The 19501-nt window shown below is 40.6% G+C and overlaps 1 protein-coding gene across 1 annotated transcript in view; it reads left to right on the plus strand.

Moving 5' to 3' along the window:
* The window catches only part of RTN4IP1 (reticulon 4 interacting protein 1), a 106189-nt gene that overhangs the window by 49015 nt on the left and 37673 nt on the right, over positions 1 to 19501 (plus strand). Inside the window, exon 2 of the mRNA XM_088161948.1 lies at positions 19376 to 19466. Coding sequence (XP_088018074.1) covers positions 19442 to 19466 — 25 coding nt within the window. The 5' untranslated portion in view covers positions 19376 to 19441. The remainder of the gene's footprint in view (positions 1 to 19375; positions 19467 to 19501) is intronic.

The following is a 19501-nucleotide window of genomic DNA, read 5'->3' on the forward strand; positions in this document are numbered from 1 at the left end:
GATCTACCAAAATCTTTTGCTTGTTTTTCTGCACATCTGGAAAAAAAAAGGTTTGGAAATCATTCTGTCAGCTCTCAAAACATGGAAACATTCAGGTACACCATAGTAAGAAAGATGTATACCTTACAGTGAAGGAGGATCAGGAAGTATTTTACAGCTCCTGTAATTTATTTCTGTCCATTAGGTAAGGGTTCAGTAATTAAACTTTGTTTATTAAGGATGAAGAAGAGATTCTTTCAGTGATTGCATAATGCTTCTCTTCAACAGCATATAGTATGTGTTCTAATAGTCTCAAAATAGTTACATCCTGACTGTGATATGTTGGGAGAACTTCTGTAAATATGTTAGACCATTAAAAAACTGATGATTAATATTTTGGTTTTGAGTGTATCTATGCACAAACACATTATTGCCCATGTCTGTACTACCTCTGGAATACCTGACTTCCTTCTGGTTTCAGGAAACAAACACATTATGTTAATTTAACCCCTTTGCCTCACAAAACAGTGCAGACTTCAGGCAATTCTCCTGTTTGCTAGAGCTTACAGATCCAATGGAGGTTGGACACTGTGTTTGTCTGAGCAGTGCTCTGTACTGAGAGACCGAGGAGAATGTGTTTACATGCTATGAGAATACTAGTTTCAGAAATGATATAATTTTCTGACGTGTAAAACATTATTTTCTTGATTATTAGAAGTCTACAAGTACTGTATTCATATCTACTGCTGTAATAGCTGAAAGACTACTTCCCTTGAGTAAACTGACTTGGACAATCTGGGGAAAACTTAGTACAATCATATTTTATAACTTTAAAATAATTTATACTGCATGTCTAAGAAATGGATTTTTTAAAAATCTAAAATGGGTAAAAGTTACTTTGAGTAATAGATAATTGCATTTGAGCTTATAAAACTTGCATTTACCAGAAAAGTACTTGAATTGTTTAGAAACATTTTCCTAAAAACCCTCTTAAATTAAACTTTGTCAATGAAATAGCTTTTTGTAGGGGAATGAATAGTTTATTGTGTCTGGGGTAGATATGTCAAAAAGGACATCTCACCTCACAGTAACTTTAGGCAAAACAAAAGCTTTCCATCAAAGTTTCTAGACTTTCAGTAGATTCAACAAGTAGCAATAATTAAATGCATGTACTGAGTTGAACTCTGGAAGAGAGCTGGCAAATTATTTCGTGGGATTCTTTTAGCTTTACTTTCTGTTTTTCATTCTTCCCCATGACCTCACCACCCACTCTGCTCCCCCTATCCCCCACCAAGGAACTGGTCATTAGTCCTTTTCAAAAAAGGAGTGAGCTTTTCTAGACATCCCTGAAAAATCTGTGCCACACTGGTTATAGCCCTGAGGTTTCTGCATCACAAGCAATGAGTCAACTATTAAATCAGGTGCTAAAGCACCTCACAGAGTTGGTTCTCGTCTAGGGCTTTGTTCCTGGATATGCTTTCCTCTCACTGTCAGACTGAGCATGGAAATCCCCAGATGTGGACTTTCATCCCCAAAATGTGGGCTTTCCTCCCCAGCCCATTTGTGGAGTCAAAGCCACTCAAGAGCAACCCCCTCGAGGCAAACCAGGCATTAACTACTGGCTTATTCCCAGGGAAAGTAGATTCAGAAACCAGCCTTTAAAGGCCATCTGGATTTGAGATGGGATGGACTAACCAAGATGAATTCAACTGGTATTTAACTACCCACAGAAATGGGGTAACCCAAATGCTGAGTTACCTGGTGTGTGGCATACCCTTCTTAAAGGAACTTGTCCTCATGTGGTTTTCATTTCAAAGAGAGAAGTGCTCATGGCTGACAGACAATATCTTGTCTTTGGAAAGATGTCATTCTTAGAGTCATGGCTTTCTGCCTCAGAGTCAGGTTTTGATCCATTTGTTTCTCTCTTTGAAAGAGCATGGCAAAAAGAGGTCAAGCATATACATTTTAAAATACATTCCAAAGCTTTTTTATGTTATTCATTGCTACAAGCTGCTTCACCCACATTTCACCAGGTGGTATCTGGCTTTACTGAGAGTGTTCTGTCAGATTATAGTTATATTGTCATTTGCTGGGCACTTCAGATCCTGAAATTAGGCTGAGTGGCCTATAATCCTGTCACGCCATACCTGCCTTCTTTGGCAGTCAGGTAACACACCTGCTTTCTGTGTGTTTGCTAAAGGTTTTGAGATTGCTTTGTACTATTTTAAACAATGGTATCTTGATATTCTTTAGACTTTGTTTCAGTGCTTGATGCAATTTATGTTGCATTTAATCAGTGGTGCCTGTGAGATCGTCTTTGTTCCTTTACAATGTAAGTTAATTCTCAATAACCCTACTTAAAATAATAGCTAGCTTGCAAAGTCAGGAAAAGAACAGTCTCTTTGAAAAAAATCAGGATAAGTGAGAATGAACAGAAGTTCACTCCTTGATTTACAAATGGAGAAATAAAGTTCGATGTATAATTACTTATTTAATCTCTACCTGAACATAGGCACTAATTTTCTAATGAGAATATGTGCATGTTAATTGAAAAGTTTAAAAATTTATTACAGATGTTTAGGAATTTGTTGATCAACCAGTCTGATTCTTTTAGCCAGTGGTCCAAAAGTAATAGCAAAATAAGCATGTTGTACAACACTACATATATAGGGTTTTTAATGTTGGCTGGGGAGTGCTTAAAGAGGAGAAGGAAGAGGTTGTGCTTTCCTTCTGACTGGCAGCAGGCTCTAGAGCAGATAATTCGAAGACTTTCACAAATGCTACTGGTATGGTGTTAATGGGAAGCTACACTGAAGCAGAAATTCAATTCAATTTGGATTTATATTGTATTTTCTCTCCTTTCTGGACATGCCTACTGGAATCTGGAACTGCCTGAGAGGACAAAGTGTCTGAAGGACTCGAGATGGATGTATAGGGATCAATCAGATAAAATACAGGTTGCAGAAAGAATTCACTAAAAATTAGTTATTTGAACCACAGCCACGTCAAGCCTTTCCCCTTCTTACAGGCAACCATAAATCCATGAAGATTAAACTATCCTTCCCTTCTCAAGTTTTGCCAAGAAGTTACACAAAACTTCCTGATCAGCATTTTTTTTGATGCTTTTTGCAAAGCTGGGTGTTATAACTCATCTTTATTTAAGCCTGGAATAGTGCCAGAAGAGTTGTATCTCAGTCATTTCAGGAAGCAATTTCTGACACTTGCCCTGTCCAAAAGGAAATAAAACTTCCAAAAAATTTATTTGCAATGTCCGGATAGCTCCTCGTGATTGCAGTGCTCGCCAAGGAGAGTAGAGTGGCTGCTCGCTCCTGGTGCCTCCAGGAGGACACACGGCCCTGGATTCAGGGAAGGGGTGGAGCTGAGGTGGCACTGTCACCCTCAGCATTAACCCAGGTCTGGCTGGCCTTCAAGGGAGGGAATAAGGCTTTGCTAAAGCAGATGGCAAAGTCCAGCTTCTCCTGCTCTGCTCCTCTGCACCTCTTCCTGAATCCTCTGATACCCTTAAAATCAAAGGGAACTGATGAAATGTCTGCCTAGAACTTTCTAAAATCCTAACTGGACTTCTCTCAGGTCATATAGCACTGACAGTTGGTAATGCCCCTGGTTTAATCTTTTTTTGATTCCATACAGCTGCATCAGAGGCTGCTGGTACCCGAAGGAAGGGAAGTGGGTGCAGTACAGTGCATGCTTGCCCATCTCAATGAGCTGTGTGACCAGAATACAACAGCACGGTGTGTTTGGGATACACAGACACTCAGAAACAAAGGCTAACAGAGTGGAAAAGGCTCTTGTTGTTGAGGAGTCCTAGCCAAGCAGCTCTGCAGCTTTTTGTAGGTAACATTTTTGAGCTCTTACGTTTTATGGCTGATGCTTAGGAACAGTAGAAGTGGCCAGGCTGTGAAAAGAACAAACAGTTCAATGTCAAGAGCAAATCATGTGGCTGCGAGTCAGCCCGCTTGCTTGCTGCACTGAAAGTGCAGCCAGGTTACAGCTGGAAATTCCCACTCAGAACATAAAATTAGAAACTGTTTTGCACTGAAAATAGTGGAGGTGTGGAGAGAGACAGCCATCCACTACAGCAGGGAAATCCCTATGTTCTTGAGAGCATTTCAGGAAGGTGGAAAATCAGATGTTGTGGTGAAGGTGAAATGGCAAAGGCACCTGGAGGCTTCAGTGCAATCTATCAGAGATGTGGAGCTGGAGCCAGCTACCACCAAGCCACCCTGCTGTGCTGCCCATGCCTGCCTCCAGGCTTTCTGTGGCAGCATCCCATCCATCATCCCAGTGCCACTGCCTGTGCCTGCTGCCCCTGGGCAGCCGCCGGCACACAGGCTGGTCACAGCACGGCCCAGTCAGGCACTGGGGACTTGCTGCCAAAGCCTGTTTTACACAGGCACATTGTGCCAGAAGAAAGTCAAAGAGCTTTAGGGATATTTATTTTTACTTCCACCTTTCTTCTTGCTTATTTTTGGCAAAGGTATACGCTGCACTTGCTTTAGCAGAGGATTGATGAAATGTAGCCTTCCCTTCTGACGTTACGATGTTCTCAGGGCAGCAGGACTCACTTCTGCTTTCTCTCCCTGTTTAACAGTTAATGATCTGGAAAAAAAAACAAGGGGTAAGGTGACATTGGCAGTGCTGCAGCTCCTGGGGGAGTTGGGCTCTCTGCAGGAGCTTGTGCCCTCTCTGGCTGTTGGGGGCCCATAAGTAAAGTAGCTGCTGGTGCTCCCAAATAGCAGCCACTTCTCATTACATCTTTTATCCTTGAGACTGAGAAGGGAAGGCAGTACTGGGAACTGCAGAATATCTTCTTTGAAATTCATTCGGAACAAGGCCTGACTTAATTTACCCTTCTGGACTTTCAGAAGATATGTCATTTTCTCTCACAAATTGTATGTTCAAGAGATATAAACAGCCAGCTGCTGTTCTAAAATTGTCACCTCATCACAACTGCTCAGGTATCAAGAATGTCAGCAATACAGCAGGTCGATGAGAGCAAGGGACTTTACCTCCCGCCCTGGATAAAAACACCATGATCACAGTAATGATATTCTGATTCTCTAGTTTATAGCAGAGAAAAGAATCAGAGGAGGCAAGGAAGCATATTTCAGTTTTATACTCTCAAAAATGTTTCAGGTATATTTATGTTTTTCAGTTGGGTGAATTGCTGGAAGATTACAAGTTTTATTTCTTCCATGAATCCAAGTAAATGTGAAGCATTGATTTAAAAATAGATAAGCATTGATTCCTTTAGTCATTGTCGCTTTAACACTCACAGTGGCAGTGCTGCTTGGAGAAGGTGAACAATGTACTTTGCTGGCTTTTAAGTCACACAGCAGAGAAGACAAAGCTCTTCCTGCTCAAATTCTTGATGGTGCACTGCAAAATGATATGATAATTGCATCACGTTGAGCACACGTTGACAAAGTCAGCAGCTCAGTTTTGCTTAGCTTGCAGCATGCCATGGGCATTTAGGGATGATTTTTCATTTGCTGGTGAGACGGAATCTTTTACACATCCGTGTGGCTTTGGGACTGTAGTCTGGAGCTAATCAGGAAGTATCTGCATGGTACTTTATGTTAGACCTTCTCCTTCTACTCCTTCAGCCAAAACATACATGAATAGTCTCAATACTAGTATTTCAGGTTTGGTATCAGTCTCTTAGGTTATCCATTTGTTTCTGAGAAGAGTTCTACTGCATTTTTTTACAGAGGGATGATCAAGAAATGCAGTCCCCAGGCTCCAAAAGCATAAAAATGTTGTTGGTTCAGATGCTTCACTTCAGAAAGGTGAAACCACAGCAATTCAGACTTCTCAATTTCCTTGTGTCCCATCATGTGAGACACCTTGAATCGGGTTATTTGATCTGGAAGGGCAAAATGCTTGCACAACTGGTCACTTGTGGGAGGATGAGATGAGATGAGGAGGCCCAGGCTGATGTGTCTGCTCCCCTGGCAAAGGATGTGGGGCTCAGTGTTGCTGCAGTGGGGCAGAGAGAAGCTGTGGCACAGTGCTCCTGCCTGGGCTACCAGTGGTGCTGGAAGAAGAGTGCAGGACTGCAGCTGTCAGGCAGGTCTGATCTTTGGACAAGGAGCTGAGTGAGCCCAGGAGATTCAGAGTCGGATTCAGGGAACTTCCTTACAATATGCATGGTGCTTGCTAAGTCATGAGCTCTTTAACTAATTCCCAGTAACTATGATTCCAGTTCAGGAACAGCATCCATGGAGGCTGCTGGGAACTGGTTGCACACTCACTACTTGTGCCAGCAGGTTTCCTCACATGAGCAGTTCCTGGTAACTGTGGTGAAGGATGTGGGCAAGGCAGGCTGGTCAGAGCAGCTCTGTGGGAATCATTGAAAGTTTTAGGAAAGAAACTGTCCTGTCTTTGAGCTAGCTGTGGAGGAGGCAGGGAGTGACTGTTGCTTAAAATGCTGCTCCAAAATGAGGAACCTGTTCTAGTTTCACCTTTCATGCTCCTTAGGACGTGCCTACAGAGCGCAGCTTATTCTGCTATACCTGTCAGGTAGATAAAGTGGTGGTACAAGCTCATTAAAGTGGGTACAGTATAAAGAAAGCAAGGCTTGTAAAGAAATGTAATAGCCCTTGTTACAGCAACCAGTATACTGGAAAATAAATAGAGAAGATTTCAGGTACCTGAGTCTTTTCCCGGATTGTCTGCTCCTTACACAACCACAGGTACAGACATGGTCACTAGAACACTATAGATGTGCTGTAGTAATACAGCTGTTCCCAGATGGGAAGGGAAATACACAACTAAAAAGCCCTGCAGTAGGTGGTTGTATTAAAAAAAACAAAACAAAAAACCCCCAGCCAACTGAAAAAACCCCACAAGCAAAAAAACCCAAAGTAAACCACTTTAACTAAACCAACTGAACTCTTCCTGGCTTGGTTCAGCTTTAAACCAGGATTTAGAGAAGAGTTTATCTTGCCACATATTACCAAAACACGACTTTGCAAACAAGTCCAGGTTTTTCCACATTCACTTCTGCAGAGCAGAAAAAAGCATAAGCTTTTCCATTGCACTGTAAAGCTGATAATTCCTTTTGCAGACTGATCAAGTTACACAAGGCATGTACACCTGGATGCTCGGTGATAACTGGGATCTGAAGATTCCATCAGTGCTCCTGGCTGCAATGACATGAGGTCAGGGCAGGCTGGAAAGTCCAAGCAGTCACTGTGAAAATTTATGAGTTTCATACAGTTGTGAATAATATGTTCATGCATTTGTTTTCCTGATGCTTCTGGTATATTCAGTGTTTTATACAGTGCCTGGATTTCATGCTACCTAGAATGTCCCTATTACCAGTTCATGAATATGCCATAGGAATTACATAGAATGAACCCGGAAGGTTTTCACCACTGGCTAGACTGTTACTGGCATTAAGAGAGGAAAATGCTTAAGTAACACAATTATTTGTGAAACAGCTAGAAAAACCTCATTATCCAACTGATTGTCCATAGCTTGGTGATCAAGGAGCCCATTGAATTGTGCAGGGTGATTTGTGCTTTGCAAACACCATTGATTTAGTCTGGCTGCCAAATTTGGGAATTAATGCTGTAGCAATCTGTGCATGTTTCATGTTTTCATAGCTGGAGACGTAGATCCAAAATCAAAAACAAGCCCTTGAATTTGGGAGGACTGGGGGAATACTGAACTCCACAGAGCAATGATGAGAGACTAAAATGCTGGATGCCATTCAGCCATGCTTTTTAAGGCACAGTGTACTTTTGTTCTTGGGGGCTATTTTCTAGACTTTTAAAAAATTTATTTATTTTACTTTCTTCCAAAAGACTGACAAGGAGATACTTCAGAACTACAATAGCCTCGCAGTAGTATTGACTTTGAATTGAATCTAGTTTCTCTATGCACTTGAAATAACAAGGGTGTCATTAACAGCGAGGTTTGTATTGGGCTAAGCAAACTGACTAAGAAGTGGTTACAGAAAATACAAAAAACATCTAAGCAAGAGAATGCTTCAGATGTTTGGGGAAAAAAGTCTTGGCTTTTAAAGTGGCTGTACAGACAATAGTTCTTTTAGGACACTCAACTGAAAAGTTGCTTGTTTGATCTCACAAGGAGATAGAAGATCTCTCAGCACAAAATGCTGAACCATTAGGAGATTTGGATTAGGAAGGAATCATTTCTGTTCTGAGAGTAAGGGAATACTGCAGCTGAGATTTTTATTCTACAAAGATACATAAAGGGCTAGCAGCAGAACATTGTGCTACTGCATTGGCAAGATGACAAGATTTGAAAGTGGCAGATTTTAAATAAATAGGTGGAAATGCAATTACTTAAGATAAATTGGGTTTTGTCTCTTTTTATTTCACTATTTTTCTCACTTTATTCCATTATTGCTGTTAAGGACTAATTACACTACGATTTGTATTGCAATCTGTAAGAATAATTGGTCCTGTTTTAAAGCACATCCTATAAAAGGACCATGTTAAAAGGCATTGACAGGAGAGTGCTAAATCCATTCTCATTTGGTGTGCAATACATCTCTGGTAAGACACCAAGTACCAATTTCAAGACTGAGCTTCTGTGGTTTTGATTATTTATGCAGAATAATATCCTACTGAAATTGGGATCATACTAGAAATCAAAGACAGGACTGCATCATTAATGCCTGAGTTTATGTGGAATAAAACAGCTTTAACCTTTAACTGCCCTTCAATATTTTTAATGTAACATTTCTTATAAGAGAATGTAAGGATATGGATACACACAAATATTTTTGCTTTAAAGGTTAATTCCTTTCTACCTTCCTTTCAAGTGCAAAAACTACTCATGGAGCAAGATTTAGGGTTTTTTTATAGGCAGAGGAGGCAGGCAAAGCAGCATATGGTCATGTATTAACCAGGGTAATGTCAGAAACCACTTGTCCATGCTGAAGAAAGGTGGCAGGCATAAATTTCTTTAATGTCTCCTGCCTTTGGCTGCAGGGCAGAAGGGAGGTTCCTCTTCTTGGAGGGTTTCTGGTAAGCAGGCTGGGAAAATTCTGCAGCTCCTACCTACTGCCCAGAAGCAAATGAGCACCCATTTAACTCCAAGCCATGCCATGGTGAATAAAACAAACTTACATGCCCAAGGACAAGCGGGGAAACAATTTAGCTGCTTGAGCCAATGTGAGGGTCCTAGATAATAAACAGAGAAACTGGAATTGCTCATTTATGAATGTAAATTCAATAGAGATGGCATTGCTGGAACTTGATGGGAATTTTCTGGTGACTGAAATCTTTAAATCACTGGTAAAAATCTCTGAAGAAAGGTTTAGTGGACAGAAGGGGAAAAAATGGCACACTATGACCAAAAATAGCAAAAGGACATGAATATTTTACTAGAGACAAATAACAAAGAAATTATCTCATGTACTGATTTCCCATTGTGAAAAGTGCAAATGGGAGTAGGAGTTTCTCTCCGTGAGAGAAAAAAACCCTAGTTTTTATGAAGAATAAGTGACTGGCTCTTTCAGTTACTATCTATAATTTATAGGAGGAAAAGGAAAATTGTGGGTTTTGTGGGAAACATTAATCCAAATGTCATATGCTGGCAGTGTCATGCTGCCAGCACTGAAACATCTTCAGAATCATTAGATTTTAAATTTTGTTTCTTAAAAATAAGTGCACCAGATATCAAGAAAACCCCAGATTTTGCCTCAGCAGAGGAGAGGAAGCATAGTAGTGAAAATTAATGGTACAATAAATAAAAATGTTCATAACTCAATTATGTTTGTTCAAGGAAGAGAAACGCAAATAGGTAGTTTTAACTGATAAAATTTCACAAAGTGGAAAACAATTCTGAGCTAAGTCATTTGGGGGAAAAAAATCTAAGTTGTAACTGTAAAATGTCTAAGAATATTTTGCAGGCTGCCTAATAACTGGGAAAAAAATAAGGGCATATTAATTTCAAGAAAAACAACAACATTCTGGCTGAAAGGGAGCTGTTAAAACAATAACCTTCCTGTCTGTGAATATAAAACAAGAACGAGAAAGCTGAGACTAACATATACAGGACATAAATTTCTTGCTGGAAAAGCTGATACACCTCTTTCCACAGGATAAGATACTAATTATGTGGAATAAGGTAAGATATTAAACACTTAAGCCCTGCATTTTCCTAAGAATAAAAATCCACCTTCCCTTCTCAACCCAGTTGTGCTCCTGGTCACCTACTGGTGCTGTTGGCAAAACAAAAATCTTTGTCACTAACAGCAGAGAAAGGACTTAGAGATATTTATAGATACAAAACAGAGACATCACAGCTATTTCATATGACTGGTAATAAAATGGGAGTGTGCTAAATTGCAGCTAAACATTGCAAATGTGTAACTTCCCTCCAGGAAATGCAGTGGGCTGAGAGGCTGTTGGGGTGAGTGTTGTGGCCACCAGGGAAGCCCTGAGGAAGGAGGGGAGGAAGCTGCATCTCAGAGCCCCTAGGATTTCAGTGGGCACTCCCAACCACCAGTCTGTTGGACCTTAGTCACAGGAAAAATAGCAGAAACCATGATGGGGGGGACTGGACTGATAACAATTTGAAAACAATAGAATAACTGTCAACAGATTGATGGAAAGCATTTCATTTTCCTATCAAACTTGAGAGGTTTGTGATGTTATAAGAGGTGGCTGATACATATTATAATGTTGCCACTGTATATTTAGAGTAGTAAAGTCTTTTTTTTTTTTTTCTTGGATGGTATTTGACACTTGTGTAGAAATTGGGAGTGATACAAAAGCAGTATAGCACGCTAACAAATTATTTACTTCAAGTGCAGTCTCTGAGTACTGGCCTTTTCCTTGTAAGGTTTCATCAAACTCCTGAAAGGCAACCTCCACTCTGAGGCCTGGAGTAGTGACATGTGTAGAGAGCTAAGTCACTTCTGAAAAGGATCAGTTTGAAAATTATGTCTTCAGTGTCCCTGTGCAGCTGGTTTTCCTCAGTTAAGCAGAGAAAACCAGACCTTCCCAGCTATCAGTAAAGACTAATATATTGAAAATAGAAAAATATATAATATCTTTTAAAAGTGGCATATGGGTAGGAACTTGACAATGTTAACCTTATGGAAACAGATATCTTCAAGGGCTATTCATGAATAATGAAACTCATTTTCAGGTTTCATCTTTGGAGAGTCAGAATTGTTTCTTACCAATGTTCTTTAGTGGTAATTATAGGAAAAGGTTAGTGCTTGTAGCAGGTCCTATAAAAAAGGACTTAAAAATTTAATAGATCAATAGAATAATTAAGTGGTATTTAGTCCTCTTGTCCCTCACCCATACATTGTGCTGATACTTAAGGCTATGACTGGCTGTAAGAACTGGAGCTTGAGATGAGCTAAATTTTCATGTATTTAATAAGATTGAAGAATACCCTAAAATGGCTTTAAGATGTTAATTCAATAGCACACTCACTCTGGTAATACTAGACTGCATGGAAATGTGATGTTTATTTAGTGAGTTTGCTCATGAGAGAGCCAGTGGTTTAGGAAATGTCTGTGCTTTCACAGTAAAGAATACCAGGAGAAGGAAATTTAGGACAAGTCTATAGGGAAGAGTAGCCATTACTGCATTCACTGATGTCTTTTCTTGGTAACAGCATGCCCAGTCCATTTACACCAACTCATTTACAGAATGAGTTCTGGAAGGTTTTCTCCACCATCTCAGGTCTGTCAGTGAATTCCATATTTGTTGGCCAAATTAATTGGGAAATATTTAATTTGAATGGAACAAATGAAGTAGCAACGAAGAGCAGGAGTCAGAAATGCTCTACATGTAAACTGCTAAGGTTGCACAGAGAAAAGCAATGGTTCCTCTATGCCATAGCTTGTCTTAGGGTCTCACTTCTAAAGAAGAAAGGGAAATAATTATCTTCTTTTGTTTCAGTTATGTTGCTAGTTCAGTGCAGGTTCTTCTGAAGTCTGTTTTTCACCAGGCTCAAAGTGTGTCAGATCTAGTCCTAATCCTTCAGTGCTTCAATTTGCTTTTGCTGAGGCAATGGAAGAGGAGCAACACACCTCCCCTTCATCAGGCTGTTTGTAAATGTAACTGTGCTTGAAGAGCAAATGCATTAGAATAGTTGGCTGACTTGCTTGCAAAAACTATTTCCTCCTTTGGTATTCCATTTGTTTCCCCTCATCTTTTAAGGCATGCTACAAATTCCTCACCACATTCTTCCCTCCCATGGCATGTACTTGAGAAGGAGAATTTGATTTTAGAGAAATACATGCTGTGTGGGAGAAATACACTTGGCACCTGCAGTGTCTCAGTATATATTCTGGGGACAAAACAAAGAGTAGTTTCATTTAAGAGTAGTTTCATTTAAGAGTAGTGTGTTTCACCAAGTTCCTGCCCCAGGAGGGATACTGGGAGATGTAATCTCGTCTCCCTTTGGCTGGAGATCAGGACAGCCTCTTTGCTCGTTCTGTGAGGGAGTCTCTCTTGCCAGGATGTGCTGTGGTCCTGCTGGGCTGCCCTCAGGTGAGATGGTCTTGTGGCAAAGATGTGCAGCACTGTTGGCTACAACACAGAGTGAATGTTTTTTGGCTTTGTAAGTGATTCTGTCACATGGATGCTTTAAGTCCCAAATCAAAGAGGCAGGAGCAGAGCTGGGTTTTTCTTCCACCCTGATAATGTTTAGGCATATTCTCTATGGCTGGCCTTGGGATATGTTATCTCTCTGATTGCAGTCAGTGTTTCATGCAGCCCTTGGGGCTTTTATAAGTTCCTCACACTCTCCATGTGTGTGCTGCTATGGTGCTCTGAGAACCTTGTGATTGATTTAAGATTCAAGAGTGGGATGGGAAATGAAGAAACACTGATTTTTCCCTGAGTCCTTGGAAGCCAACACTTCTGGAGAGGCATCAGGTCTACCCTCAAGTATCCCCAAAGACAGCCTTTGCCCTGGTGTACTGGCAGCCCTCTCAGAGACAGCTTTTCCTCCTAAATATGTTCTTTGACTTGTGTAACAGAGCAGGTGGAGTCCAGCACCTTCCCACCTCCCCTTGTCTGCAAGCAGCCAAGCTGGTGTCCGTGGGAGCTGGCAGATTGGCTCAGAGAGAGCACAAAATACCTCAAAAGGCCCTTCAGAAAGAAGCATCATCTCTGAGCCAAAGTCCACATCATCAGCATGGTTGTGAAGCACAGGGGACAGACACAAACACAACCCCAAATGGAAGACCTGGGATGAAGTGTAGCTTACAGCTCAGTTCAACAATATGGACATCCCTCTACCTGTCACATTTCTGACTGGGGCTGCAATTGAGGATTTTGTTGCTTGTCTGTTTAAATACTGTGAAGTTAGATGTTTACTTCTGTAGAAGAATAACATAGTTTTACATGCTGCATAAAAAAAGCACAGCACAAATTTTGTGACACAATTGTGCTTTCCCCCTGGCTTTTCTGCCAAAGTTCTATGACTACAATATTCTTTTAAAGTAGTATCATGTTCCCTGTGTAAGTGATGCTATTTTCCTTCGTGGCTTAATCTGTCCACTCTTCTTGGGAGTAAGTATTAATTTTCACCACTAAACAAAATTCTACACTTTGTGTATTAACAAGAAAGTAATGTGATGGTCTCTCCTTCCAATCCCAATTGCAGTGACCATCTGGAGACCTCCCATTCAACTTTGGATGAACTTCAGCTGAAGTATGAGAGCCACTTTGGCTCCATACAAGCTGTTCCAAGCCTCATTGTTGCTATTAGCAGTTTGTCTTAGTGACAAGGCTGCATTTTGCCTATTGCAGGTCCGGTTTTAGTGATTCAGCGTGTTTCCATTGTCCACGATTGAGAGTAGATCATTCAGGCTCTTATGTTTCCAGTGCTGTGGATACAATAGCTCATTATCCTGGGGAGGCTTTTTTGTTGGGGGTTTTATGGGGGTTTTGGACAGATGCATAATAGATGCAAACTCTTTTCAGGGGCAAGTTCTTTTCTTGATACTCATGCACAGTGTTTATTGCAATGGGACTCTATGTGGTTTTAGCCTTCAAAGCAAGCCAGTCATGGAATAGAGTGAGGGCTGTAACCCCAAGTTTTTGTTAAGAAAGGCTGCAGCTCCTCAGCCTGTATGTAGCTTTGTCAATAAATGATTGCATCTACACAATTCATCAGGGCATAGGTGAGACTCACAGAGGCCACACAGGAGAAGCTGGATTTTATTGTCCTCTAAGTCCATTGGCAGCAGTGGCTTGGAAAATTATTTCAAGGAGGGTGAAGTTATGGTGATAAGGAAAGTTATTTGAAGGACACATTCTTTTTTTTTCTGATGACTTGAAGCTGGGAATTACTGTCAAAACAGTAGAGAGTTGGAGTCTTACAGGAAAAACTGGAAAACTCCGATAATCAGAATAGCAGTGATGAGGAGTGCAAGGTCATGAACCTAGAAGCTTAATAATGAGTTCTCAGCTCATACAGGAAATGGTTATCCACTGAAAGCAATGGAGGCAGAGCAAGCACTGAGTGCACTGGTTAATCATAAATTGGCTCTGAGCTACGGTATGGTGTAATGTGCCTGAGTAAAGGACGAGTGTGATTCCAGAGTGTTCTGGAGAATAATTTTTCTGGAGTGACAGGGAAATATTAATGCTGTTGTGCTCATAAGCCTACACCTGGAATTGCCTTTAGAATACTTGTCACCTATGTTGGAAGACATGGATTCAGCTGGAGCAGGTGCAGTGAATGGCTGCAGGGATTAGCATAGGGTACTCTAATATACAGGAGTAAACTGTTCTAGCAGAATAAAGGCTAAGGAAGAATGTAACTGTGCTCTATAAATACAAGAATGAATTAAACACATCAAGTGAGAAGGCATATTTAAACAAAAAAACCAATATTGCCTTGAGTAAATAGGTGTGTGTGGCTTGGCTGTGATTTAAGTTTCTAAACAAAAGGTTCTTGAATATTAATAGAAGAAAGATACCAAAAATACTTGTTTGATTTTAATAATGGAGATGACTGTATGAAATCATTATCTATGTAGAGAATTCAATCCCACATGATCCCTTTTGCAGTGTGTTCCTAGGTTTCCTGAAGTACATTGTTAATAACATGTTTTGATTTTTATATTTTGTGTATCTGTGTCAGATGTTATATGTGCTTGAGTAGCACTTGCCTTGGCACTAAAAGCTGGTGAAGGCAAGTCTTAAACACCCTGATCTTGGACTAAATCAAGCTGCCTCTCGGTTCAGAGAGGTACAATTTATAAAAGGTACCCACCTTCAAAGATTTCAACTTAGGAACATGAGGTCAGGGCCCCTCCTTCACCAGAATACTTCTGATGAGCTTTGTGGGTTCTTTCCAACTCAGAATCCTCTGAGATGTTGTCTGCTTCCTCATCCCCATGTCCTTTATCTCTTCTATCTTCCTCTCCCAGGTCTGGCTACTTGAATGAGTTATCAGCTTTTATGACAATCCTTTCCCTCTTTTGCAGGCTTTCTACCTCCTGATGTTTCTCAGCTTGCCTAGACAATGTTTCTGTGCTTCTCAGTGTCACTTCCCAAGCTGAAACGTCCCCTCCTGGGTGGCACAACGAAGTGCCTACTTCTTTTCCTCCATACACTGCAGTGCAGGATCCTGTCTGCCCTTTGGAAATGGTGTTAGCCATGTGTCACTATCAGTGCTGCAAGGCAGGACACGCAAATCCTTTCATCGCTGGCTGTCAAAACACAGTGACATACAAGAACAGTCCCTTCAGCTGAAAAAGGTTATATTTCCAGCTCTTTGAAGTCCATTTCATCACATATTTGTGCTGCAGACTTGGCTTGTGACTCTCTATAGCACTTTTACCCTTACTGTGTGGGTACCAGACCATAGCCTGCGCTGTAAAATGTACAGGACATGGCAAAGTGCCCTGACTGCATTCCTGCTGCTTTCACTGATTCCCCTGCACCCCAGAGCTAAAGACACCTTTTACTGCTGTTCAACAGCAGGTACATGAAGATGCCAGTGCTGGGTGGGAAAAAAACCCTTTCTTCTGCTTACAAAGAAAAGTTAGCTTAGAATCACTTAATTGCATCTGGACATTAGTCAAAGGTGTGGTGAGCTAATTAAGAAGATTGTGTTTTTCATTTGTTGCTGTCTAACATTCCTGTAACTTGATACCTTCTTTCTTACATTTGAGAGACAGAAAAATAACCAACTTAGGTAAACCTTTTCTGCTCCTCTGCCTTTTTTGCTTATTTCTGTGCTTTCCCTGGTGGCATTGTGGGCATCAGTTCAACATGAAGCACGACTGCCATGAAACTCCAGCTGAGATTTTTAGGCATGCTGTGCACACCTTTTTCTCCCTTTTCAGCTGCCCATCTGTATGTGAGTCCAGTGGTAGGTACTGCTCTCAGTATTCTGGGAGGCGGAGCTGAGGGGGAGGCCTGTGGGATTCCTCAGGTAGGGTATACAAAGCCCATTCCCTGTTGCAGCTTTCCACAGGTTAGTTCCTGGGTGAATCATAAAACTCATGGAGAAATGGAAGTTATAATGAATTCGTAGCTACTATTAAGTGCATGATACCTGAAAACTAGAAATGCAGGAACAGAGAAAGAACAGCACTCAGGATAAATTTTGCTTTGAATTTCTCCTTTTTATGAGTGCTCTTAAAGAAGGTGAGGGAAAAACTCGTATGTGGAAACTGCATAAAGTGCAATCTCAAATGGCAATTGTATTTAAAAATATCTTAAGCAAAAGCTCTTAACGATTTTCTTCTCAAAAAAAGCTTTTCCACTAGACAATGTCCTTACAGGTTCTCATTACCTGAAGAAAAAACAATTTGCACCAAAACCCAGATTGCTTGTTTGCTAAAGCTCTAGCTTTTGTTTCTTTCAGGAAACACTGGAATTATCTGGGCTCAATGTGTGCTAAGGTTACACCTACCTCCCACTGTGACCGTGCTGCAATGCCATGAAACTTCCAACTCTATTATTTCAGTGAATTGTTTTTCAAGACAGCTGTACAAAATGTTTGCACAGGCAGGGTTTTGGGTTTTTCCTTTTTTCTTTTATTTTCTTTACCTCCAGACCTTCGTGCTCCTTGGAATTCCTGTGCTTCTGTAACTAAGGTGTTTTGAGAGTCTAATTATCTGGCATAGCAATTTTCCTGTTCCTAACTCTGGAGCTGTGACTTGGCACTGGGAGCAGCTGCACAAAGCTCTGCTCACAACCACAGTACCTATAGGTAGGTGGGGGTGTTAGACACCTTTGGGAGCTGCTGGGGACTCCAGAGTCAACTACCAGTTTTTCTAATATGAAGACAGCAGAAGTCTCTCAGCTCTTCTGCAGTGTAAGGAACTCTTGCTTACATCCTCCAGCAGCTTGACAAAATTGATTCCTAGGTTCTTGTCTCTGGTTTGATGAAATTCCAGCCTTAGAAAGGGGAGGGCAGAAAGACCATATAGGCATATGGTCCCCAAAAATGCAAACCAGCTAGGAATGGGAGGAGGACAGAAACCTTGTTGGGGCTGCTGTGAATCTGATAGCCCAGAAATTTAAGTATCTACACAGGAGTTTAAGTCCCTACAATTGTTAATTCAACAGCTAACATACAGTTACAAATGCCAGGCAGAATGGGTGTCTGGTTGGTACTTCCCCCAATGTATATTTCCCCACACAGTCGTTCTATACTCAGAAATCTGCCAGCAGCAGAAATTCTGAAGGATCTGTGTCAGAACAGGTCATCACTATGATCTTCTGAATGCTCCTTTAGAGGGTTCTGCAGACTGGAACTGGAGCCCCACTACAAAAAAAAAAGGTAGTGCAGATACCAGGAGCCTCCACCTACCCCACCTCTAACTGCTTGAGAAACATGGAGTAGGGATCTATACCTTGATCCAGTTTTCCCATCAGATCACTCTTTACATCAGAGGAAGTTTTAGGAGAAAGATTGCTAAGCATAAGTAGTGATCTTCCAGAAGGTCAGAAGTCAGTCCAGAATTAATTTCCAAGGGAAAGCACAGTCCTCAGCTTGTTCTCTGCAATGCTCTAAGGTGCTTCATGTCTCTCCAGGAATGCTCTCCACAGCCAGGATTTTATCTCAAACCCTGGGCCAAAGACACTGACCTTTACTTCCATAAACAGCAAGTGGTAGGCCTGGGTTTGGGATGTGCACATCAAAGAGTGGCTATTGTAAATATATATCCAGGTACAGCAACTTGGATAACCTCACTGAGAGCTCTGGTCAGCAAGCTGCTGTAAGACACACCTGCATGATTACAGCACACCGAAATTACTGAACAAGTTATTTCACATTAGAGAAAACATTTTATTAGGATTCTCAATTCATCATCACCCACTAATAGAAAAAGCAAGTTCCCCAAAGACTGTTCTATGGAAAAAGATAAGAGTGAGGCTGAAAATAGGCTGCACCTTGATTTTTAGTATTTAAAAATATAATTTAGCTTTTTAAATGTGGGGTTTTTAGTTGTGTTACATTTTAATCGAGTGGGAAAGGTATTGAAAAAGCTCACTTTGGCATATAGAAAATTCACCAATTCATCTGCAATTTTTAGAAATAAGGTTTTTATATGGGTGACAATACAATACATATGATGAGATTCAGAAAGATTCTTTATGTTTCTATAGGAGATTCCACCTCAGTCATTTTCCTCCCACTATACATTTTACAACTTTGCATGCTATAGACTATGACTGAAAGTGAATCTGATGCAAAACATCTGCAAACTTCATCCTTCATGTTTTTAACCATGAAGAAATGGAAACTGCAACATTTGAAACAGGTTAATAGTTCTTCAGTAAGTCTTCCAGTCTACAAGATGATGGTTTGGAAATTCAGTTCAAATTACTATTGTGTTGAATGACTGTCCATGAAGGAATAGATGGTATTATTCCTACAGGGAGTCACACTGTGTAAGGTATTTTTCTTAGTATTTAAGTGTTGATTTTAAAGAACAGTGACAATGGAAGAAAATAACTACTCAGGTACTCCTACTACACCTTTCCTCAGAAGATATCTGGAATTAATCATTCTTACACTGATATAACCAGAGTAAGCCGCATGATTTGTAAACCCAGAGGTTATTTTCACCTCCTGCACAAGTTAGGTAGAAATAGGGAATATTTTTGGTTTTTAGAATGAACTAACATTTCCACATAGTGAATTTTGATAAAACAGGGATCTAAATGCAGGTGTGATTTAGCTTTCTCATGACTTCATTCAATAAGCATCACATAACAGCTGTGTAGATGGAGCATTAGGGGTATGACTGAGTGGTGAACTTCATAGTGGTGGATTGGACTTGATGATCTTAAAAGTCTTTTCTAATCTAAAGGATTCTATTGTTCTATGTTATTCCCTTATTTCCTTTTGTATTTAACTCTTGGTGAATAGATCCTTGATATCTTTGTTCCAACAGAGCTTGTCTGGTTATGGTTGTTACAGAAGTCTACACTCCAGAAGGAAACCAAGCCCTTTGGCAACCATGACGTTTTCACACAAAACTTCAGGTTAGTTCTTTAACTGGTCAGATTAAAAAATCAAC

This window comes from Sturnus vulgaris, chromosome 3 (assembly GCF_052056855.1).
Source record: "Sturnus vulgaris isolate bStuVul1 chromosome 3, bStuVul1.hap1, whole genome shotgun sequence".
In the NCBI taxonomy this organism is placed as follows: Eukaryota; Metazoa; Chordata; class Aves; order Passeriformes; family Sturnidae; genus Sturnus; species Sturnus vulgaris.